This window comes from Cyprinus carpio, chromosome B24 (assembly GCF_018340385.1).
Source record: "Cyprinus carpio isolate SPL01 chromosome B24, ASM1834038v1, whole genome shotgun sequence".
Lineage (NCBI taxonomy): Eukaryota > Metazoa > Chordata > Actinopteri > Cypriniformes > Cyprinidae > Cyprinus > Cyprinus carpio.
In genome coordinates this window covers 23789153-23809309 of record NC_056620.1, presented here as the reverse complement: position 1 = coordinate 23809309, position 20157 = coordinate 23789153, and the positions used below count along the sequence as shown (strand labels likewise).

The 20157-nt window shown below is 31.0% G+C and overlaps 1 protein-coding gene across 1 annotated transcript in view; it reads left to right on the top strand.

Annotated features, from left to right (window-relative positions):
- LOC109047815 (receptor-type tyrosine-protein phosphatase mu-like) overlaps positions 1-20157 on the top strand; it is a 230700-nt gene that overhangs the window by 175167 nt on the left and 35376 nt on the right. The window contains exons 19-23 of the mRNA XM_042752238.1: positions 3314-3465; positions 6270-6344; positions 7659-7685; positions 11368-11379; positions 12601-12794. Coding sequence (XP_042608172.1) covers positions 3314-3465; positions 6270-6344; positions 7659-7685; positions 11368-11379; positions 12601-12794 — 460 coding nt within the window. The remainder of the gene's footprint in view (positions 1-3313; positions 3466-6269; positions 6345-7658; positions 7686-11367; positions 11380-12600; positions 12795-20157) is intronic.

Here is a 20157-nt window from a genome sequence, read left to right as displayed (position 1 = left end):
TAATTTATTTTATTAAAAAAAATATTTCTTACAATTTCTAATAAATGTCCAATTTCTAATAAATTACCATTTTTTTTCCCCATGTTTGTAAATTGTAGATAATTTAAGAGTTAATACATTTTTATATAATGATTATTTTATTTAATACATAAAAACTAAAATGTATATTGTGTAAAATATATTATATAATTTAAAAGTTATCTTTATATAATAATTGCATTTAATATTTAGTATGTAAAATATTAAATGTGAAATTAAAATAAAAAAATATAGTATTTCTTGTAAAACATGCTTTAAAAATCTTTTATTTACAAAATAAAAAAAATAAAAAAACACTGGTTGAAGATCATTTTCCAAAAGGAATTAATAACCAACTTTATCACAAGAAAAATAATGCTACTTCTAAAATAATAATACCTCCAGAACTTGACTTCTACAGTATGTAAGAACTTCAGAATAGTTTCTGCAGAAAGCACGGCTGAGATACATGCGTGTATTACTCAAAGCTCTCTAATGGCAAGCATCCATCTTTTTTCCATTTGTAAGTTCGTATTGCGCTGACCTCCAGCAGATGAACAGATGAAGCAGAGAAATGGCTTCACCTTAATTTATTTATGTTTAATGTGCGGCTCAGGTCTGTCCAGGCATCGCCGCTCTGTTTTAGAGCACTTAAAGCCGGCCAGATCCATCGAGTCGCTGCGCTGGTTTCCATTAAAGACACGACGGGCCCCAGCAGACCCCTGAGACCCCGAGAGGAAGCACAGATCGCATTAAACCGCCAGCGGCCCCCGAAACACACAGTGCTCTGGAGAGTCTCAGCGTTTACTGCCACCGCGTGCAGATGGCTGCATTAAAGCTCGTATCAGAAGTGTTTATCAGACGCTCGTCCAGGTGCCTTGATTACGGCTCTGTAGGTTGTGCCAGGGGCAGAGCTTTGCCAGAATCAAAGTTTTAAGGCAAATCTGTCACTCTTCTATATATATGATTCAGGATTTAATATGCAAAAATTCTAATTTAGATTTTTATAATCAGTATTTAATAAACAAAAAGGCTAATTTAGATTTTTATTTTTATATGTGCATATGATAATTCTCTCTCTCTCTCTCTCTCTCTGTATATATAATGGATGTTATGATAATTCTCTCTCTCTCTCTCTCTCTCTGTATATATAATGGATGTTTAAACCTGTGGAGCACAAAAACCAGTCTTAAGTGTCAATTTTTCAAAATTGAGATGTATGTATCATCTGAAAGCTGAATAAATCATCTCTCCATTGATGTGTGGTTTGTTAGGAGGACAATATTTGTCTGAGATACAACTATTTGAAAATCTGGAATCTGAGGGAGCAAAAAAAATCTAAATATTGAGAAATCATCTTTAAAGTTGTTCAAATGAATTCTTAGCAATGCATATTTACTAATCAAAAATTAAGTTTTGATATATTTACAGTAGGAGATTTACTAAATATCTTCATGAACATGATCTTTACTTAATATCCTAATGATGTTTGTCATAAAAGAGAAATGTATAATTTTGAGCCATACAGTGTTTTTTCGGCTGTTGCTACAAATATACCTGTGCTACTTATGACTGCTTCTGTGCTGCAGGGACACACACACACACGCACACATATATATATATATTATATTTTTTTTTAGTATGATTAAGTAGAGAGGTTTTTCAGTGTTACCTGAGCAGTGTTAACCCAAATACACACTAATGTTGCATCAGCCTCCCCTGACTGAGTGTCATCATCACCAAAGCCGCTCTTAATGAAAGCTGAGGAGAGCGAGACGAGTGTTTGAGCAGCTGCAGCGGATCTCTGTCTGTCCTGAAGCCCGAGGCCATCCGTCGGTTCTGTTCGGAGCGACAGACGCTCTCAGGAGCGCTGCTGCTGTCTGCTGTTTAATTTTATTAAGATGAAAATGTGGCGTTGGTTTCATGTGAGACAGTACTGGTTTCTGGTGTGATGGGTGCTTTTGTGTTTTTTGATAAAAAGAGGGATAAACCAGGGCTTACGATTAAAACTGAATTAAAACCAAAATAAAACTGAAATTGCGTTAGGGCTCAGTGTGATTGTCAGATCATAAAGGCTGTGATGTAATGAAGTAAGTGTATGCAATGCATGTTTTACAATGAAGCGTGACACTGTGTGCTTTTACGCGATTTAACATTTGAAGAAATTAGGAAATTACTACAGCCATAAATATTATTTGTAGTATTTGTAGTAGTATTGTAATTTTACTGTAATTGTTTTAATTTTTAGTGAAATATTACAATAGCAACTTCTTATTTTGTTTAATATTTTTGTTTTTTAATATTAATAATAATAATAATAATAATAATGAAAGTAGTTAGTGATATTGATATAAAATCACAAAAGTTTTGGCTAAATTGTGCTGCTGTATTTTTAATTTTTTAATTTTTTAATTTATTTTTTGTAAACGATCTTATATTTGTCTTTTTTTAATTTATAATGAAATATAACAATGAAATTACAATTGTAATATTTCTTATTTTGTTTCTTATTTTTATTTAGTAATATTATTATTGTTAATAATAATAATGATTTGTTATAATTATAATTAAACATTATAATTAAATAATAATATTATAATTCGTTTTGTGATATAAAGACACAAAAAAAGTTAAGCTAAATTATGAAGCTGGATTTTTTTTTATACTATTTTCTGTAAAATATTAGATTTATTTAATAATAATAATAATAAGTATTATTATAATTAGATTTTTATTTCATAATGAAATCTTACAATATTAATATTTTTTGTTTAGTATTTGTATTGATTATTATTAATATTAATAATGAAACTATTTAGTTAAATTATTATAAAATCACCAAAAATGGGTAAATTGTGCAGCTGTAGGTTTTTTGTTTTTGTTTTTGTTTTTACAGTTTTCTGTAAAATAAAATGATTATTATTTTTTTTCCCCTTAATGCTCTCTTATTTTGTAGTGAAATGTTCTGTTTAATGTTTTTATTTAGCAATAATAATACCAGTAATTAGTTAGATAGATGCACACTCACAAAAAGTTTGGCTAAATTGTGCAGTTTTTTTTTCCGGAAAAATTCCAATGTGATTTTTTTCACCCCCAAATCATGCAGCCGTAAGATAAACACTGTGACGTGTGTCAATGTGCAGCAGTGTGTTTGATTTCTACACAGATCCAGTCTCTCCACACAGTCTGTCACGACTCATGCTTCTCCAAGTAACCGTCTACTTCCTGAAGTAACGCAGACTTTAAAGAGCGACTGAGACTTGGGTCTGAAATGTGCTTTGTGTGTGTTTCTGAAGAAACTGGCGAAGAAGCGCAAGGAGACGCTGAGCAGCACGAGGCAGGAGATGACGGTGATGGTGAACTCCATGGACAAGAGCTACGCTGAGCAGGGCACCAGCTGCGACGAGGCCATTTCATTCATGGACACACACAACCTCAACGGACGCTGTGAGTCTCTGAGCATCACACCACAGTCCACCAGAAACCACACAAACCCTCGTCTGTGCAAACACTCTCTTCTGTACTGAGCAAACTCCAGACATGTCAATTAAAGTATCCTAAAGTGATTTAATGCAATTTATATGTGTCCCTGCAGCACAGAAGCAGTCATCAGTAGCACAGGTATATTTGTAGCAATAGACAACAATACATTGTATGAGTCACAATTATACATTTCTCTTTTATGACAAAAATCATTAGGATATTAAGTAAAGATCAGGTTTCCATGAAGATATTTAGTTAAATCTCCTACTGTAAATATATATCAAAACTTAATTTTTGATTAGTAAGATGCATTGCTAAGAACTTCATTTGAACAACTTTAAAGATGATTTTCTCAATATTTAGATTTTTTTGCTCCCTCAGATTCCAGATTTTCAAATAGTTGTATCTCAGACAAATATTGACCTATTTTTTTATTTTATTTATTCCATTTTGATGCTTTAATTAAATTTTACTAAAAAAAAGGATGTCAAATCAATTGAATATATGAAACTTTAACAATTTAAAAATGCATAAATATTTTAACAATAATAGTACTTCATGAAATTTTGTGTTTTAAAATTTTAGGTTCCGTTTTAATGGTTTAATTATTTAAATTTAATTCATAAATTGGATTCATAAAACTTTAACCATTAAAAAAAATCATAACATTTTTAAAACAATAATAGTGACCTATAAAATTAGTATTTATTTACTAAGAAATTATGTATTTATTTATTTATAAATGATATTTGGATTCCATTTTAATGGTTTAATTGCATTTTTGTAATCTAATCAATTAATTTTAAAGACTATAACAATTAAAAAATGTATAACAATTTTAATAATTACAAAAACTTTAACAGTTTTGAAATGTATTACATTTTAATTATGCCCTATATGAATTTTTTTTTTTTTTTTTTTGAAATTCTGTGTGGTTTTTATTTATTTATTCATTAAATCATTCATTTATTCAGTTTCTGTGTTTTATGATGTAATACAGATATATTATCATAAATGTTGGTAATGCATGAATGCATAAAACTTTAACAATTTAAATAATATTTGACAATGTAATCCCTTTATTTTATTTTATTTATTTATTTGTTTTTTTTTTTGTTTGGAAAGTGATGTGCTGCAGAGAATATAGTATATAGATTAGATGTTGTATTGTGTGATATTTCATTAAAAAAATAATGATTAGTAAACTGTACTATACTTATTGCGATTTCAAGAATTTTGACATTTTGACATTTATAATTTACAGTAGTAATATATTTCTATCATAATATTCACAGACACTATTCTGTATCGCAGATCTATGAAGTGTTCACCCCTAATCTTGGTTTATTCATCCAAATTTTGCCGAATTAAATCAAAAGTAAATTCCATCCACATTTTCCGCATCCCCAGATTCACAGAGTCGTTATTATGATTGATTGAGACATGATTTACAGACAGTCTCTCGGCCGTCCTGAAATACAGAGTACAAGCACATCTTCTTTGATCACATGACAGTGTGGTTTAATATTGCGTCCCTCGGCTTCTGTGACGGACGTGTGGCTCTGTGAAGTGGCCACAAACAGGGACAGATAAATAAATAAAGACGGGCTCTTAGCGTGACCCTCTCCTGCTGTCTGTGATTGACAGACGCTGACAGAACCAGCGTGAACCTCTGTAGTAAAACACCACTGCTTTCTCCTTTTCATGAGTTTAAGCTGAAGTACTAGAATAACTAGAATAAAAGGTTACAGCTCAATAAATAATAATTATATAGAAACATTAAAAATGATTTACAAATACACTACAAAATTACTAAAACTTTGACTAAAATTTAAATGAAAAAAAAAATTAATTTAACGTAAAAAATGAATGAATAAATAAAATCTACTTCAAAATATTTACAAATTTTAAGTGTATCAGTAGTCAGAAACTAAAATAACCGGAATTAAATAATCTTTAAACACTATATAGACATATTTCAAAATAATAATAATATTATAAAAAAAAATTTTTTAAATCTAGTTAAAGGTTTTAACAAACTTTAATAGTATATTAATAGTGTACTTAACTAAAACTAAATAATCTAAAACTGAAAACTAAAACTTAATAAAAACTATATGGATATGTTTTTAAAAAGATGAAAAATGCACAGTAAAATTACATTTTTTTTTTTTACTAAAATTTTAATTAAAAGAACATCTAAATCAAGATATTATCTGTATTTTAATAGAAGCTTTAAACATATATCAGTAGTATACTAGAACAACTAAAACTAAAACTAAAACTTAAAATCTAAATATTTACAAAAGATTTTAATATATTTAAGTTGTATACTGGAAATTCTCAAATTAAATAATCTAAAACTGAAAGGTAATTTATATATAAATTATTATAAAAATTATTTTATTTTTTTGCCATTTTTATTGTCTATATATAGACAATAAAAATGGCAAAAAAAATAAAATAAAAAAAGAAAACAAGATATAAAAATAAAATCTAATTCAAAATATATATATATAAAAAACTTAGTATAATCAGTAGTATTTTAAATTAACACTGGTGCAGAGAAGGAACACACATGCTGTTCATTTGACAGTTTTTGAGATTAACAACATCAAAATACAAATAAAGCTCATTTAATAATTGTATCGTGACATGTTTGATTTATACAGAAATGTAAGTCACATTTGAAATGTTTGTTTTAAGAATTCAGATGTACTCTGTATTTGTGTATTCATCACATCTTGCCTGCTTTTTTCTTCTGAAAGCTGTCTCCTCGCCGTCTTCGTTCACCATGAAGACTAACACACTGAGCACCGCTGTGCCAAACTCCTACTATCCAGGTAAAGCTCTGCCTTCCTCTGTTCTGCCTCGGACCGCTGTGCTTTCGTCTGTTGCTGTGCTTTGCTCAGACCGCATGAAATCACAACGAGAGTTCCTTTAACTCACATCTATAACTCTGAGCTCATCTGTATCCTACAGACCACTAAAGAGTACAAAAATACACTTTTAGAAGATAATATCGTTCAAAAGTTTGGGGTCAGTAAGATTAATTTCTTTTAATTTTAGGAAACGTTTACTTTTATTCAGGGTTATTCTAGTTAACAAAAACAATGTTTTATTTCTTGCAATAAAATAAACTTTATCTAAAATATGCTAAATTAACATTTTTAAAAGCTTGTTTTATTTCAGATATCATAAAAACCATTAAAACAAACATTTGCATTACTTGACAAAAAATTAACTTTAACTGAATAAATATAAAAACTTATTTTATTTTAGCTATCATAAAAATACCAAAAAAAGTTACTTGAAATGAAATAAACGTCAACTGAAATATACTAAACAAACTAAAATAAAAATGAAAACTGCTATCTAAAATATTAAAACTTAAATATTTATTTGATGTACTAAAATAACTAAAATTGAAATAAAAATTAATACTAAATTAACAGTAAAATACTAAAAAAATACTAAAATTCTAAATAAAACAGAAAATATAAAAATGCATAATTTTTTAATATAAAATATTATTTAAAACTATAATATACAAAAATATCTTTGCTTTTATTTAATAAGGCTGCATTAAATTGATCAAAAGTGACAGTAAAGACATTTTATAGTGTTTCAAAAGATTTCTGTCTTTAGAACCTGGAAAATAAAAGGTATCACCGTTTCCACAAAAATATTGTGCAGCACAACTGTTTTCAACATTGATAATAATCAGTAATGTTTCTAGAGCAGCAAATTATCATATTAGAATGATTTCTGGAGATCATGTGACACTGAAGACTGGAGTAATGATGCTGAAAATACAGCTGTGCATCACAGAAATAAATTACAGTTTAACAGATATTCACACTGAAAACAGCTGATTTACATTAGAATAATATTTCACAATTTTTACTGTATTTTTGATTAAAAAAATGCACATAAAAAAAGTAAAAAAAATTACCGACCCCAAACTTTTTCTATGGGCAAGGTAGCTAACCAGCTATGTCAAACCATTTCATGGGGTCTGTGCGTAACCAGTTCTGTCTGTGGTCACCTGTTTAACCTTCCTGACTAATGCAGTACTGACTTGTCTGGATCAGTGTGGACGTGAACCGCTTTTTCTCTTCTCTGTAAACCTCTGCACGTCTCTCGGCCGTGAGCAGACCCCTTCGTGCCGACCGCAATCTTAGGTGAGAAAACCTCCGTTTCTGTTTCCACACATGACCACGCCTGAGAATAGCTTGTTTGTGTTGACGAGAGACAGACAGGAAGTAGATCTGACGCTTCCTCACATTCATACCTGCCTGCTTTTCTCTCTTCTGTGTGAGACTTGAGGGTTTATTCCTCCCCGAGCCGAGGCTTCACACCCATCCCATCACGCATTCCGTGTCGTGCGTGTGACGTCACGTATGTCTCTGACCCTCTCATGTGCATGGACAGATAATGTGGACCGGATGAGGGGGGAGTGACAGTGTGGCACGAACGAATAAAGCGACCCATGGTCATTTCCATCAGTGTCTGCAGACGCGCTCTTTATGCTCACGATAGCGTTTAAACACACTTTGTCTTTATAAAATCAATTGTGCACATGCCAGTTTTTAGAGCAATACCCATTTTAATGCTAAACTATGAACTAAATACAGTTCCAAATCACTATACTAAATTATGTCTTGGGTTCAGAAAGTATTTTTCCCATTCGTACATTTGAAAGACATAAAAATATAATTCTGAAAATCGACATGAAATATATTAAATTTACTAAAATAAAATATTTTAAAAATGTTTTATTTCAGTCATCATAAAAATCCTTGAAGTGTTATTCAAAATAAAATAAACTTCAACTGAAGTATACTACAATAATTTTTTTTTTACTTATTTTATTTTAGCTAGTCGCAACATTTCTCCTATTAATTTAACTTGAAAACTGAAATGCAAGTGAATAATAAAGCAATAAAAATTGCAAAAACACAACAAAATTACTAAAACGTTAACTAAAATTACTATGAAAACAAAAAATCTTTTTATTTATCAATGATGCATTAATTTGATCAAAAGTGACAGTAAAGACATTTATAATTTCTATTTCAAATAAATGCTGTTCTTTTGAACTTTCCATTCATCTGTGAATCCTGAAAAATAAAATGTATCACAGTTTCCACAAAAAATTGTGCAGCACAACTGTTTTCAACATTGATAATTATTGAGAAACGTTTCTTGAGCAGCAAATCAGCATATTAGAATGATTTCTGAAGATCATGTGACACTGAAGACTGGAGTAATGATGCTGAAAATACAGCTGCACATCACAGAAATAAATTACAGTTTAACAGATATTCACATAGAAAACTGCTATTTTAAATTAGAATAATATTTCACAATTTTTACTATATTTTTCTTTACTATATAAAGCGACCCATGGTCATTTCTGTCAGTGTCTTCAGACGTGCTCTTAATGCTCACGATAGCATTTAAAACACATTTTGTCTTTATAAAATAAATTTTGCACATCAGAATCAGTTTTTAGAGCTATACCCATTTTAATGCTAAACTATGAACTAAATACAGCTCCAAATCACTATACTAAATGATATCTTGGGTTCAGGAAGTATTTTTCCCATTCATTCATTCGAAAGACACAAGAATGCGTACTAACGAAGGAATTAATCTTCTGTTTTCTTACCATAATAAGAAACCCCCCAAAAATATAATTCAGTCATCATTTGCTCATTTCTTTCTTCTGTGGAACACTAAAGAAGATATTTAGAAGAACGTTGGGAACTAAACAACTTTGGACCCCATTGACTTTTAATGTATTGTGTTCCACTCAAATAAGTCAGACAGACAGGTTTGGAATAACTTGATTGCAAGTAAAAGAAGACTGAAATAATGACTTTGTACTAATTAGGGCTAAATAGTTGAAAAAAGGTAAATGAAATCAACACTGAAATTAAACTGAAACAAAACAAAAAAAAATCAACTTTGATCCATGAAATTGATTCACCTGTGTATAAATGTTGAAATGTGGTTGAAATAATGTCAGTAATGTGCTGGCAACGTTTAGTTCTGAATAGTTCTAAAAAGTTTAACAAAATACGTTTTATACATTTCAACAAGAAATTAAGACATTGAAACAACGTTGCAATATCAACATTAATTCAATTTGCGAAATTGATACAAAATTCAACACTGATTCAATCTTGATCCCTGATGTTGATTCACCCATGAATAGGCGTTGAAATAATGCAAGTTGTTGATTTAGCATTGAAAAATTGAACGTTGAAAAATTGTTTAGAACTCGACATTGAAATTTTAACAAGATCTAAAGGAAATCAACCTTGATCAATAACACTGAATAAAAAATTTCAGAGTTTAAATAATGTCATTGTTGTTTCAATGTTGAAAAACAATTCCAAAACCTTAGAGTTCAACATTCAAATTTTAGCCAGATCTGTAAGAAAAGTAAGACGTTGAAACAACGTTGCGTTATTTGATTGGCAAAATTGAAACAAAATTCAACACTGAATCAACCATTGAAATATGGTTGAAATAAAGTCGGTTGTTATATCAATGTTGAAAAACATTCGCATTTAATGCAGAAATGTTAAGAGTTCAGCCAGATAAGTGTCAATTCGATTTGCAAAATTGATACAAAATTCAACACTGATTCAATTCACCCACGAGCAAGCGTTGAAATAATGTATGTTGTTGTTTCAACATTGAAAAACAATTATGTTTAATGCAAAAGCATTACCAAAGTACTTAATTCAGAATTAAAATTTTAACAAGATCTATATATATAGAAGTAAAACTTTCCAACTGCATTGCAAGGAAACGGTTGATTTGATTTGTGAAATTGAAACAAAATTCAACACTGAATCAGCATTGATCCATGACGTTGAATAAACATTGAAATGTGGTTAAAATAAAGTCAGTTGTTATATCAATGTTGAAAAACATTGGCATTTAATGCAAAAATGTTAGAGTTCAGCCAGATCAGTGTCAATTCGATTTGCAAAATTGATACAAAATTCAACACTGATTCAATTCACCCATGAGCAAGCGTTGAAATAATGTATGTTATTGTTTGAAAAAAATTTTTGAAAAACGATTGTTTAATGCAAAAGCATTACCAAAGTACTTAAAATTCAAAATTAAATCTTTAATGAGATCTATGATATTATATTTTAATATATCTATATAAAATATATATAATATATATATATATAGATATTTATATAGTATACAGTATATAGATATAAATATAATATAAACGTTCCAGTCAGGCAACAGTATATAGAAGTAAAATGTTCAGACAGCGTTGCATGGAAATGGTTAATTTGATTTGCGAAATTGATACAAAATTCAACACTGAATCAGCGTTGATCCATGACGTTGAATAAACATTCAACTGTGATTAAAACAATGCAAAAAATTTAAGAGTTATACAATGGAAATTTTAGCAAGATCTGTAGGTAAAGTGCAACATTGCGAGATCAATGTCATTTCGATTTGCAAAACTGAAACAAATTTCAACACTTGACCGATGATAAACTTTGAAATGCCAGCTTGAATCACGTAACTTCCGAGCTCATATAAATCTGTTTAGAAAGTTTTATTTGTTAGTGGTGGAGGGCCTGAATGGGATTTGTACTTGAGGAACCCAAGCGTTGAGCAGGTTCAGATTTGGCCTCGTCTCATTCCTTCATTTTGACACCTCAGACGGTTCAGAGTAAGTCAGTCAGAACCTCAGATAGTCTCTGGACTTCATGTGTAGCTGCTCTTGCTTCAACTATCTTGTTGCTTACACCCTTTTTCCTCTCTCTTCCTGTTTTCTTTCTTCACATTTAACCTGTTATGTATCCTCTAAAAAAGTGCCCATTAATGGTAAGTTGCCAATCGGCCCTGTGTTTTTTGGGGGTGACTGTCAGTGGGATCCGCTCCCCCCTCTCCCCTCAAACCGTGTCGCCTCTCTCGCATGGCCTTGTGTCGCATTTCGCCTCCCATTAGCTAGCATGGCGTCACCCGTGGCCACCCTCTTCATACATACAGCACAGCGGTGGCCAAAATGATTAGAACACTAGTGTTTTCAGCAGCTTAAACATGGTTTTAAATCAGTTATTTCTATCTTTTGCTGTAGTGTGTCAGTAGGAAATATCAGTTTACATTTCCAAACATTAACTGTAATAATGCAGTGAGGTGTTTGTGCTGCACACAGAGATGTGATCTGATCATCATCAGTGTGTCTGGAGTCACATGAAGAAACAGAACAAACTGAGACAGACTCGATCCAGAAGAACTGTGTCTCCGAGACGCTTCAAGAAACCTTCCTGCAAAGCTCCTGAGAAACTCTGCTCAAGTGCACCGAGGACAAAACCTGCTCTAAACACAGAGCATGCTCCCCCAAATGATGATTTCATTCAGTTAATTGATAAAGAAAATCTGACAGCATTCTCGTTTTACAGCATTTTTACACAAGTGCCTAAAACTTTCTTGAAGCGTCTCGGAGACACAGTTCTTCTGGATTGAGTCTGTCTCAGTTTGTTCTGTTTCTTCATGTGACTCCAGACACACTGATGATGATCAGATCACATCTCTGTGTGCAGCACAAACACCTCACTGCATTATTACAATGAATAACTAAATGAATGTTTGGAAATGTAAACTGATATTTCCTACTGACACACTACAGCAGAAGATATAATAACTGACTTTTAAAAATGTTTTTTTGCTGATGAAACTAGTGTTGTGTTCTATTTTTTTTGGCGATGTATGTGTGTGTGACACCCTTCACTCACCTGCATCCTCAAATGTGCTTTCTTTTGGTTCCCAACCCTGTCGTGAAGGTGCCACATCCAGACATCACCATTTCACCATTCGTACGACCTCATTTTGACACCGGATAGCCAGTTTCTTTAGCTAGAACAGACGGCTTGGTTTTGTTTTGATGTTACCGGCGTTCTCTTTATGCACATGTTTTGGATTCGACTCACCTGGTGTTGTTCTGTGCTCATCTCTTCATGTAGTCGTCAACCTACTGCTCATCCAATCCTCCGCAGTTTTCTTCTGCGTTTGCTGACCGTTTGTCCCTTGCGTTTTTCCCGTCAGACGAAAACCACACCATGAACAGCGAGACCAGCAGCTTGGTGCAGTCGCACACTCACTCCTACAAGAAACGCGAGGCGGTGGATGTCCCATATCAGACGGGACAGCTTCATCCGGCCATCCGTGTGGCTGATCTTCTCCAGCACATCACGCAGATGAAGTGTGCCGAGGGTTACGGCTTCAAAGAGGAATACGAGGTGCGTTCTTTTGCTTAATTGTGACCCTGGAGCACAAAACCAGTCATAAGGGTCGATTTTTCGAAATTGAGATGTATGCATCATCTGAAAGCTGAATAAATAATCTCTCCATTGATGTATGGTTTGTTAGGAGGACAATATTTGTCTGAGATACAACTATTTGAAAATCTGGAATCTGAGGGAGCAAAAAAATCTAAATATTAAGAAAATCATCTTTAAAGTTGTTCAAATGAAGTTCTTAGCAATGCATATTACTAATCAAAAATTAAGTTTTGACATATTTATGGTAGGACATTTACAAAATATCTTCATGAACATGATCTTTACTTAATATCCTAATGATTTTTGTCATAAAAGAAAAATGTATAATTGTGACTCATACAATGTATTGTTGTCTATTGCTACAAATATACCTGTGCTACTGATGACTGCTTTTGTGCTGCAGGGACACAAATTGTTTTTAGTTTACTCTCAACATCATTTGTTTCATCACATGTTTGTATGTCACTGCATGCAGTTTGCATATTATTTTTTTAAAGGTCATAATTGAATATAATCACAACAGGCAAAAACACGCTCACCCTAATGTCATTCCAAACTTGACTTCTGTAAAACACGAAAGGAGATGTTTAGCAGAATGTGCAAGCTTCAGTTCACTATACAACACAATTAGACACTTTTTTTTTTTCAGAGACATTTTGTTCAACATCTCTATTTGAAAGTCACACAGGTTTGAAATGACAAATTATAAATTTTTGGCTGAACTATTCTATTGATATTCACTGCAAAAACCTTTTTGCTCAGTATTTTTTTAGTGCAAATATGTAAACATTCTTTAATCAAAACATTAACTAAGTAGCAAAGTGACTTACGTTATTAAGTCCTTAAAGAGTTTATGCTTAAAACAAGAAACAAATTGTATCAAGGGAAACAGAGAAATAAACTTCAAAGGGAATTCATGATTATTTTTTGGACCCCATTAGCAGATATTTTTCTTTTTTTTGTTTTGAGCATGAATATTTTTTTGAGAGCAAGACTAAATTTAGTCTCATGTTTGTTTTTTTTTTTTGAGATATATTTTTTTTTGATGTGAAATATATTTTATTTTGTTTTATAAAAGTTCTAAAATGTTGTCTTATTTTCATAGTTTATGCTTGAAAAAAATCCAAGTGGGTTGGAAAAATTATTCAAATGGAAAACAAAATTTATTTTCTTCTCCCATTGACAGATTTTTAATCTTGTTTTAATCGTAAACTCGTTTAATTTTGATAAATTTTTCATATCTTAAATCATTATGCATATAAAGTAAATGTATCTTAATTTAACAATGTTCAGATAGCATTAATTAATTTTTAAAATTATTATTTTTTATTTATTTATTTATTTTTTTAAATAAGTGAATTTGTTCTTAAAACCAGAAAAAATATCTGGCAAAGGCATCAGAAAAATAAACTTGATTCACAGGGAAAACTATTGATTTTTTTTTAACCCACTGACAGATTTGTTTTTATTTTTTATTATTGTATTAAGCATAAACTCATTTAATTTTGATGCATTTAAAAAAAAAAAAAATCAAGACTTAATATCTAAATAATTTTGCTTCACAAGTAGAAGTATCTTGATTTAAGAAGGTTTAAATAGCATTTTTGTCTTGTCTTCTGGTACAAATATCCAAACCAAGATACATTTGCTTGTTTTCTAAAATTAAGTTAGTTAATGCTTAAAACAAGAACAAATAAACCTAATTCAAAAAGCAAACAAATTAAAATTTCTGACCCCATTGGCAGATATTTTTCTTATTTTAAGAATAAACTAAACAAGACTTAATATCTTAATTAAGACATTTTGCGTAAGTAAATGTATCTTGATTTAAGAATACTTAAGTATTTTCCCTGTACAAATATCTAAATATTCTTAAATCAAGATACATTTCCTCGTGAAGCAAATTATGACTTTAAACACTGTCTCATTTTCTGAAAAATGTGAAGCGAGATTATGCTCAAAACAGGAAAAATTGTATTTATTTATTGTTTTAATTCACCCCACTGGCAAATACATTTTTTTTTAAAGCATGAACTCACTTAAAAGCGATCATTTTTATGGAAAAACAAGTCTGACTAGAAGTCATTTTGCTTCTGAAGTAAATATATATATATATATATATATATATATATAAGAATGTTTAGATATTTATGCTGGAAAACAAAGAGAGAGCATTGTTTGCAGTGTTATCTCCATGAGCTCATGTCATCATCAAACCGCTCCAGTTCTGTTGAATCCCGTTAAGTGCACAAGGTTTAGCTCTCCGTTTTCTCCACGATGTGATGTGCATTATTTTCTCACACACACACACACACACTGACAGACTCGCGTGAGCTGTTTGTTAATGTCTAAAGCGACTGAGAGACGTGGGCAGCTGTGTTTGTGCATCCTCTCACCGTAACCTCACCGCTTTATCCTTCACATCTCAATGAAATGAATATTTCAGCCCAGACGCCCGTTGGGTTGCGAGCCGCCCCGAGGGCTCGATTCATTATGGATAGAGATTGTTTTTAGAGTTCAGGTAGAAGTGGAGTTCAGCTCTCACTCCCTCGTCCCTTCCTCCATGTGAAAGTTGCTTGTCTTTACTGTGTTTTCTCCTCCATGTTGAATAGTGGTTTGAGATGACCAACACTAAAATATTCCCTTATCTTTCCTTTTGCTTCTCGTTATTCCGTACATTAACTTTGGAAAAGATAAATGAGGTAAGCAGCCCTTTTTGGATATCTGTAAGATGTTTTAGTTGCTAATATGACTTGTTGGCTCCCGATTGTCCTGTAATTACACCAGTCTTACCTTAGCAACCGTTGCCGCCCGTCATATTATCAGACAGGATGTTGTTCTTTTTCTGATGTAAGGTTCTGTGTGTTTTGATGATTTGCGTAAAATTGCATTGAAAGCTTTCTAAAAGTATAGTTCCCGGGTTGCTTGTAATACCCAGAGATGGTTTTTATTATTATTATTATTATTTTTTTTTTATGCATCTTTAAATAATCTTAGAGCCATTCATGTATCATTTTCACTGTAAAAAATGTGTTTAATCAGAGTTATTATAGAGAAAATAAAAGCAAAGCCATAAGAGAAAAAAATGTTGATAAGTTGATATGAAATAAAATTAAATAGAGTTGTCAAGACAACATTTCTCATTTTCATTTAGTTTAGCTTGATGAATTAAAGTAACCAAAAATAAAATACTTAATAAAATACAAATAAGATACTCAACTTTTTGTCTTGCAATTCACTTTTTTTAGAATTAGCATTCTGAATTTATTAGATTTTTTTTTTAATTTCCAAATTAGAAGTTATAGAATTTTTATTTATTCTTTATTTAAGAATATTTTTTTATTTTTATTAACATTTATTATTTTCAGAGAGATAAAATCAGAATTGCAAGATACAAACTTTTTTTTTATTTTTTTTTTGAGTAGAAAAGTCAGAATTGTGAGATTTCTATTTTTTATTTTTTATTCCATGGCAGAAAAAAGTCTGAATTGTGAGATAAAAGGGCACTATTACCTTTTTATTTTATTCCAGGGTGGAAATGATCTTCCATAATATTTAATAAATAAATATATATTTTAAAAAAAGACAAAAAAACAATTAAATTACTAAAACTTTAACCAAAAACAAAATGAAAACAGAGCATCAAATAATAAAAACTAATTTAACACTGATTCTGATTCACAATTTTTTTCAGTTTTAAATCATGGCACACTATAATTTAACTATTTCTTCAGAGAAACGGTGTCATATTTCAAATTACTATTATTGTTTTGTGATTACACAGTAGAAACAAGCTTCCATAATATATTTAAAAAAGTAATAAAAATGTTTCTAAAATTAAAATAAAAACCGTTTTCACAAATTCTTTGGTTTTTAAATCATTTTATGACACAATTTAACCATTTCTTTAAATAGAAACAGTGTCACATCTCATTCCAGCCCATGTAAGAATAATATCCAGCAGTAGCAACAGTAACCGAGAGGGGCGGAGCTTAGCAAAGGGCCAGTTTCAGTGAAGTCTGCAGGCAGAGCATATTTTATAAATGTATATTAATAGTGTCAGAATCCAACACCTGGCGCTCACATCGCATTGAAAACTGTCTGAGGAAGTTTATTTGTGCATGAAACCCATCAGAAGCTTCCGGACCAAACTGTAAAGCTTTACTAGTCGCTGTCAGACGTCACAGAGGTGCAGAGCATGCTGGGATGCATAACAATAAAGAGCAGCAGGGAATCGACAACTGCATCTTACAACATGCATTATTAAGTTGCTTGATGCTTGTTTTATTCATGCTTGTTTTGACATCTTTCAGAGAGCGCGTGTTATTCGGCATCAATTTCATTTCGTGACTCTGTTTATTAGATTTGATTCCACCTCCTGCTTTTATCCTCAGCGCCACTGACACGAAGCGCAAGTTAATGTTACTGTTCGAGTCGCTCCTCTCGCTCTGGACGAATCCAGATCCGGTTTTTAGCATCGCCACAGTTTTGGCTCATGATTCCAGTCATGCTTCTGATTGGCTGTGGTTTTGAGGCTCAGCCAATCGCAGCGAGTGGCCTTGAGGGACAGAAACAGCCTGGAGCTTCCTGCCAGCCATTTCTCCATCCGCTCCATTCCAGTCTGCTCTGAAGCTTATTTATTCAGCACCACATTTTTATATTTCAAAAGATTATTTTCCCATCAAGCAAAGTCTGAAAATCATTATTCTCTCCTGTTTCACTTCAGCAACTCTTAAAGGGACAGTTCACCCGAAATTAAAAGTACTGGCGTCATGTACTCGCCCCAGTGTTGTTTTAGTGTCACTGAAAAACTGTTATAGTTTTTGGTAATATTTTGAATTGGGTATTGTTTATATATTTTATGTTTTCATTTTAATTTTTGTTGAAATGTATGTACTTTTATGTTTTTATTATCTCTCCCTCTCTCTCTCTCTCTCTCTCTCTCTATATATATATATTTTTTTTAAATGTTTCTAATAAATTTGACATATAAATTGTTTTAGTTATTAGTTTCAGATATTTTATTACTTCAGGTTAAATTAAATGAAAACAAGAAATGTTGCCTTTGAAATGAGCTAGAATAAATTTTCAAAAAAAGTTTTTTTTGTGCCCTTTTTATTAGGAGTGTTTTTTTTTTTTATTTTATTTTTTTTATTTATTTATTTATTTTTTTAGTTTATTTAGTTATTTTAGTACTTCAACTTGAACTAAATGAAAATGTTGGTTTGGCTGCTAGCCAATAAAAATAAAATAAAATAAAATAATTAAAAAAATATATATAAAATATAAAAATAACCAAAATAAGATAAACAGATTTTTTGTATTTAATTTATTTCGGTTAACATTTATTTTCATTGTATTTGTATTGTTTATTTATTTATTTATTTTTTAAGAGTTTCTTTTTGTATTTAATTTATTTCGGTTAATATTTATTTTTTATATAATTTTTAATAATAAAAAGAATCTGTTTTTATTTTTTATAGTTTTAGTTTTAGTTAAAGATAATAACCCTGATTTACCCTAAGGTCGTTCTGAACCGTTAACACTTTGTTAATCACAAATTAAGATATTTTTAATGAAGCCTGAGAGGTTTCTGTTCCTTTATTTTTAATGAAGCCTGAGAGGTTTCTGTTCCTTCCAAAAAGATCATAAATGTGTTGCAAAACGAATCCATGTGAATCGAGCGGTTTAAATACAATAATTTTATATGATGAGCAGATTGTATTTAGCCTTTTATTTACATCTAAACAATGATCTGAACCTCTCAGGGTTCATTACAGATATCTTAATCTGTGTTTTAAAGATTGACCAAAGTTTACTGGTTTGAATTATGACTGAGTTTATATTCCTGTAGGTTGGGTCTGTTTTCCTGCGTGTCTTGTTTTTATACACCAGTAAAAGCACACAGAAGTGCTGTCAGTGTTTGTTTGACAGAATCTGCGCTTCATAACACGTCTTGGCTGTGTAAATACTCTCGGAGGCGTCTGTGTGTGTGTGACCGTCTTGAATATTTAAGAGTGTGTGTGTGTGTTTGCGTCTGACAGTCCGTCGGCGCTCGTTTGACTCAGTTGTCATGATTTTCCCGCTGCGCTGGCGTTGGACTCCTGCATCTCATTATCTGAGAGGTGTTTGTCAGTGGCTCGTACCTTCGTCTCGTCTCGCTGACACTGAGACGCGCTGCTGCAGAGGGAAATAACAGAGAGGCAGCGTCAACATTCATTAGATTGGCTTTAATGTCTCTTTAGATGCTTTAAATGCATCTGCATTTCATGATGTTTGCAAAACTATACACACCAGTCCACATCTGAAGAGGATCAAAACCTTTCATCAGTTCTCCTAAAACCAAAATGGTCTTCTTTTCTTTTGTTTGATTTTATTTATTGATTTAATTTGTTTGTTGACTTGTGTATGTATATATGTGTGTGTGTGTATGTATGTATATATATATATATATGTTTATTTGTCCTATGTATATGTATATATATATATGTATCACATTTTCTACAAAAAATTTTCAAAAAGTTTTCAACTTTGATAATTGATAATAATCTGATAATTTTACCACTTAACAATAATAATAATGCTTTTTACAATATAATATCAGTATTTTTGTTCGATTTTAATTTTAAATTAAATAAGTATTCAATTGAATGTTTAAAAACATTTTGATTTTTTGTTTTTGTTTTTATTTTTTTTTTTTTTATTTTGTTTTATTAGTTTTAGTTTTTTGGTTTTTTTGTTGATTTTGTTTATTTTTTTTATTTTTTATTTTTTATTTTTATTTATATATATACACACACATACATTTCACAAAAGAAATCAATACTTTTATTCATCAGTGAATCATTAAATTGATCAAAAGTGTCAGTAAAGACATTTTTAATGTAACCAATTTCAAACTTCTATTCATCTGTGAATCCTGAAAAATAAAATGTATCACAGTTTCCACAAAAATATTGTGCAGCACAACTGTGTTCAACATTGATAATAATCAGAAAATGTTTCTCGTGCAATAAATCATCATATCAGAATATTTCTGAAGATCATGTGACACTGAAGACTGGAGTAATGATGCTGAAAATACAGCTGAGCATCACAGAAATAAATTACACTTTAACAGAGATTCACATAGAAAACAGCTGATTTACATTAGAATAATATTTCACTATTTTTACAGTATTTTTGATCGAATAAATGCAGCTTTGCTGAGCAGAAGAGACTCTTTCAGAGTAGTGCATTTGAAGATAAGATGCATTTCTATTTATTTACTGCATACAGACGTGTTGAGTTTCGAAATGAAAGACTTTTCTCTTAAAGTTGT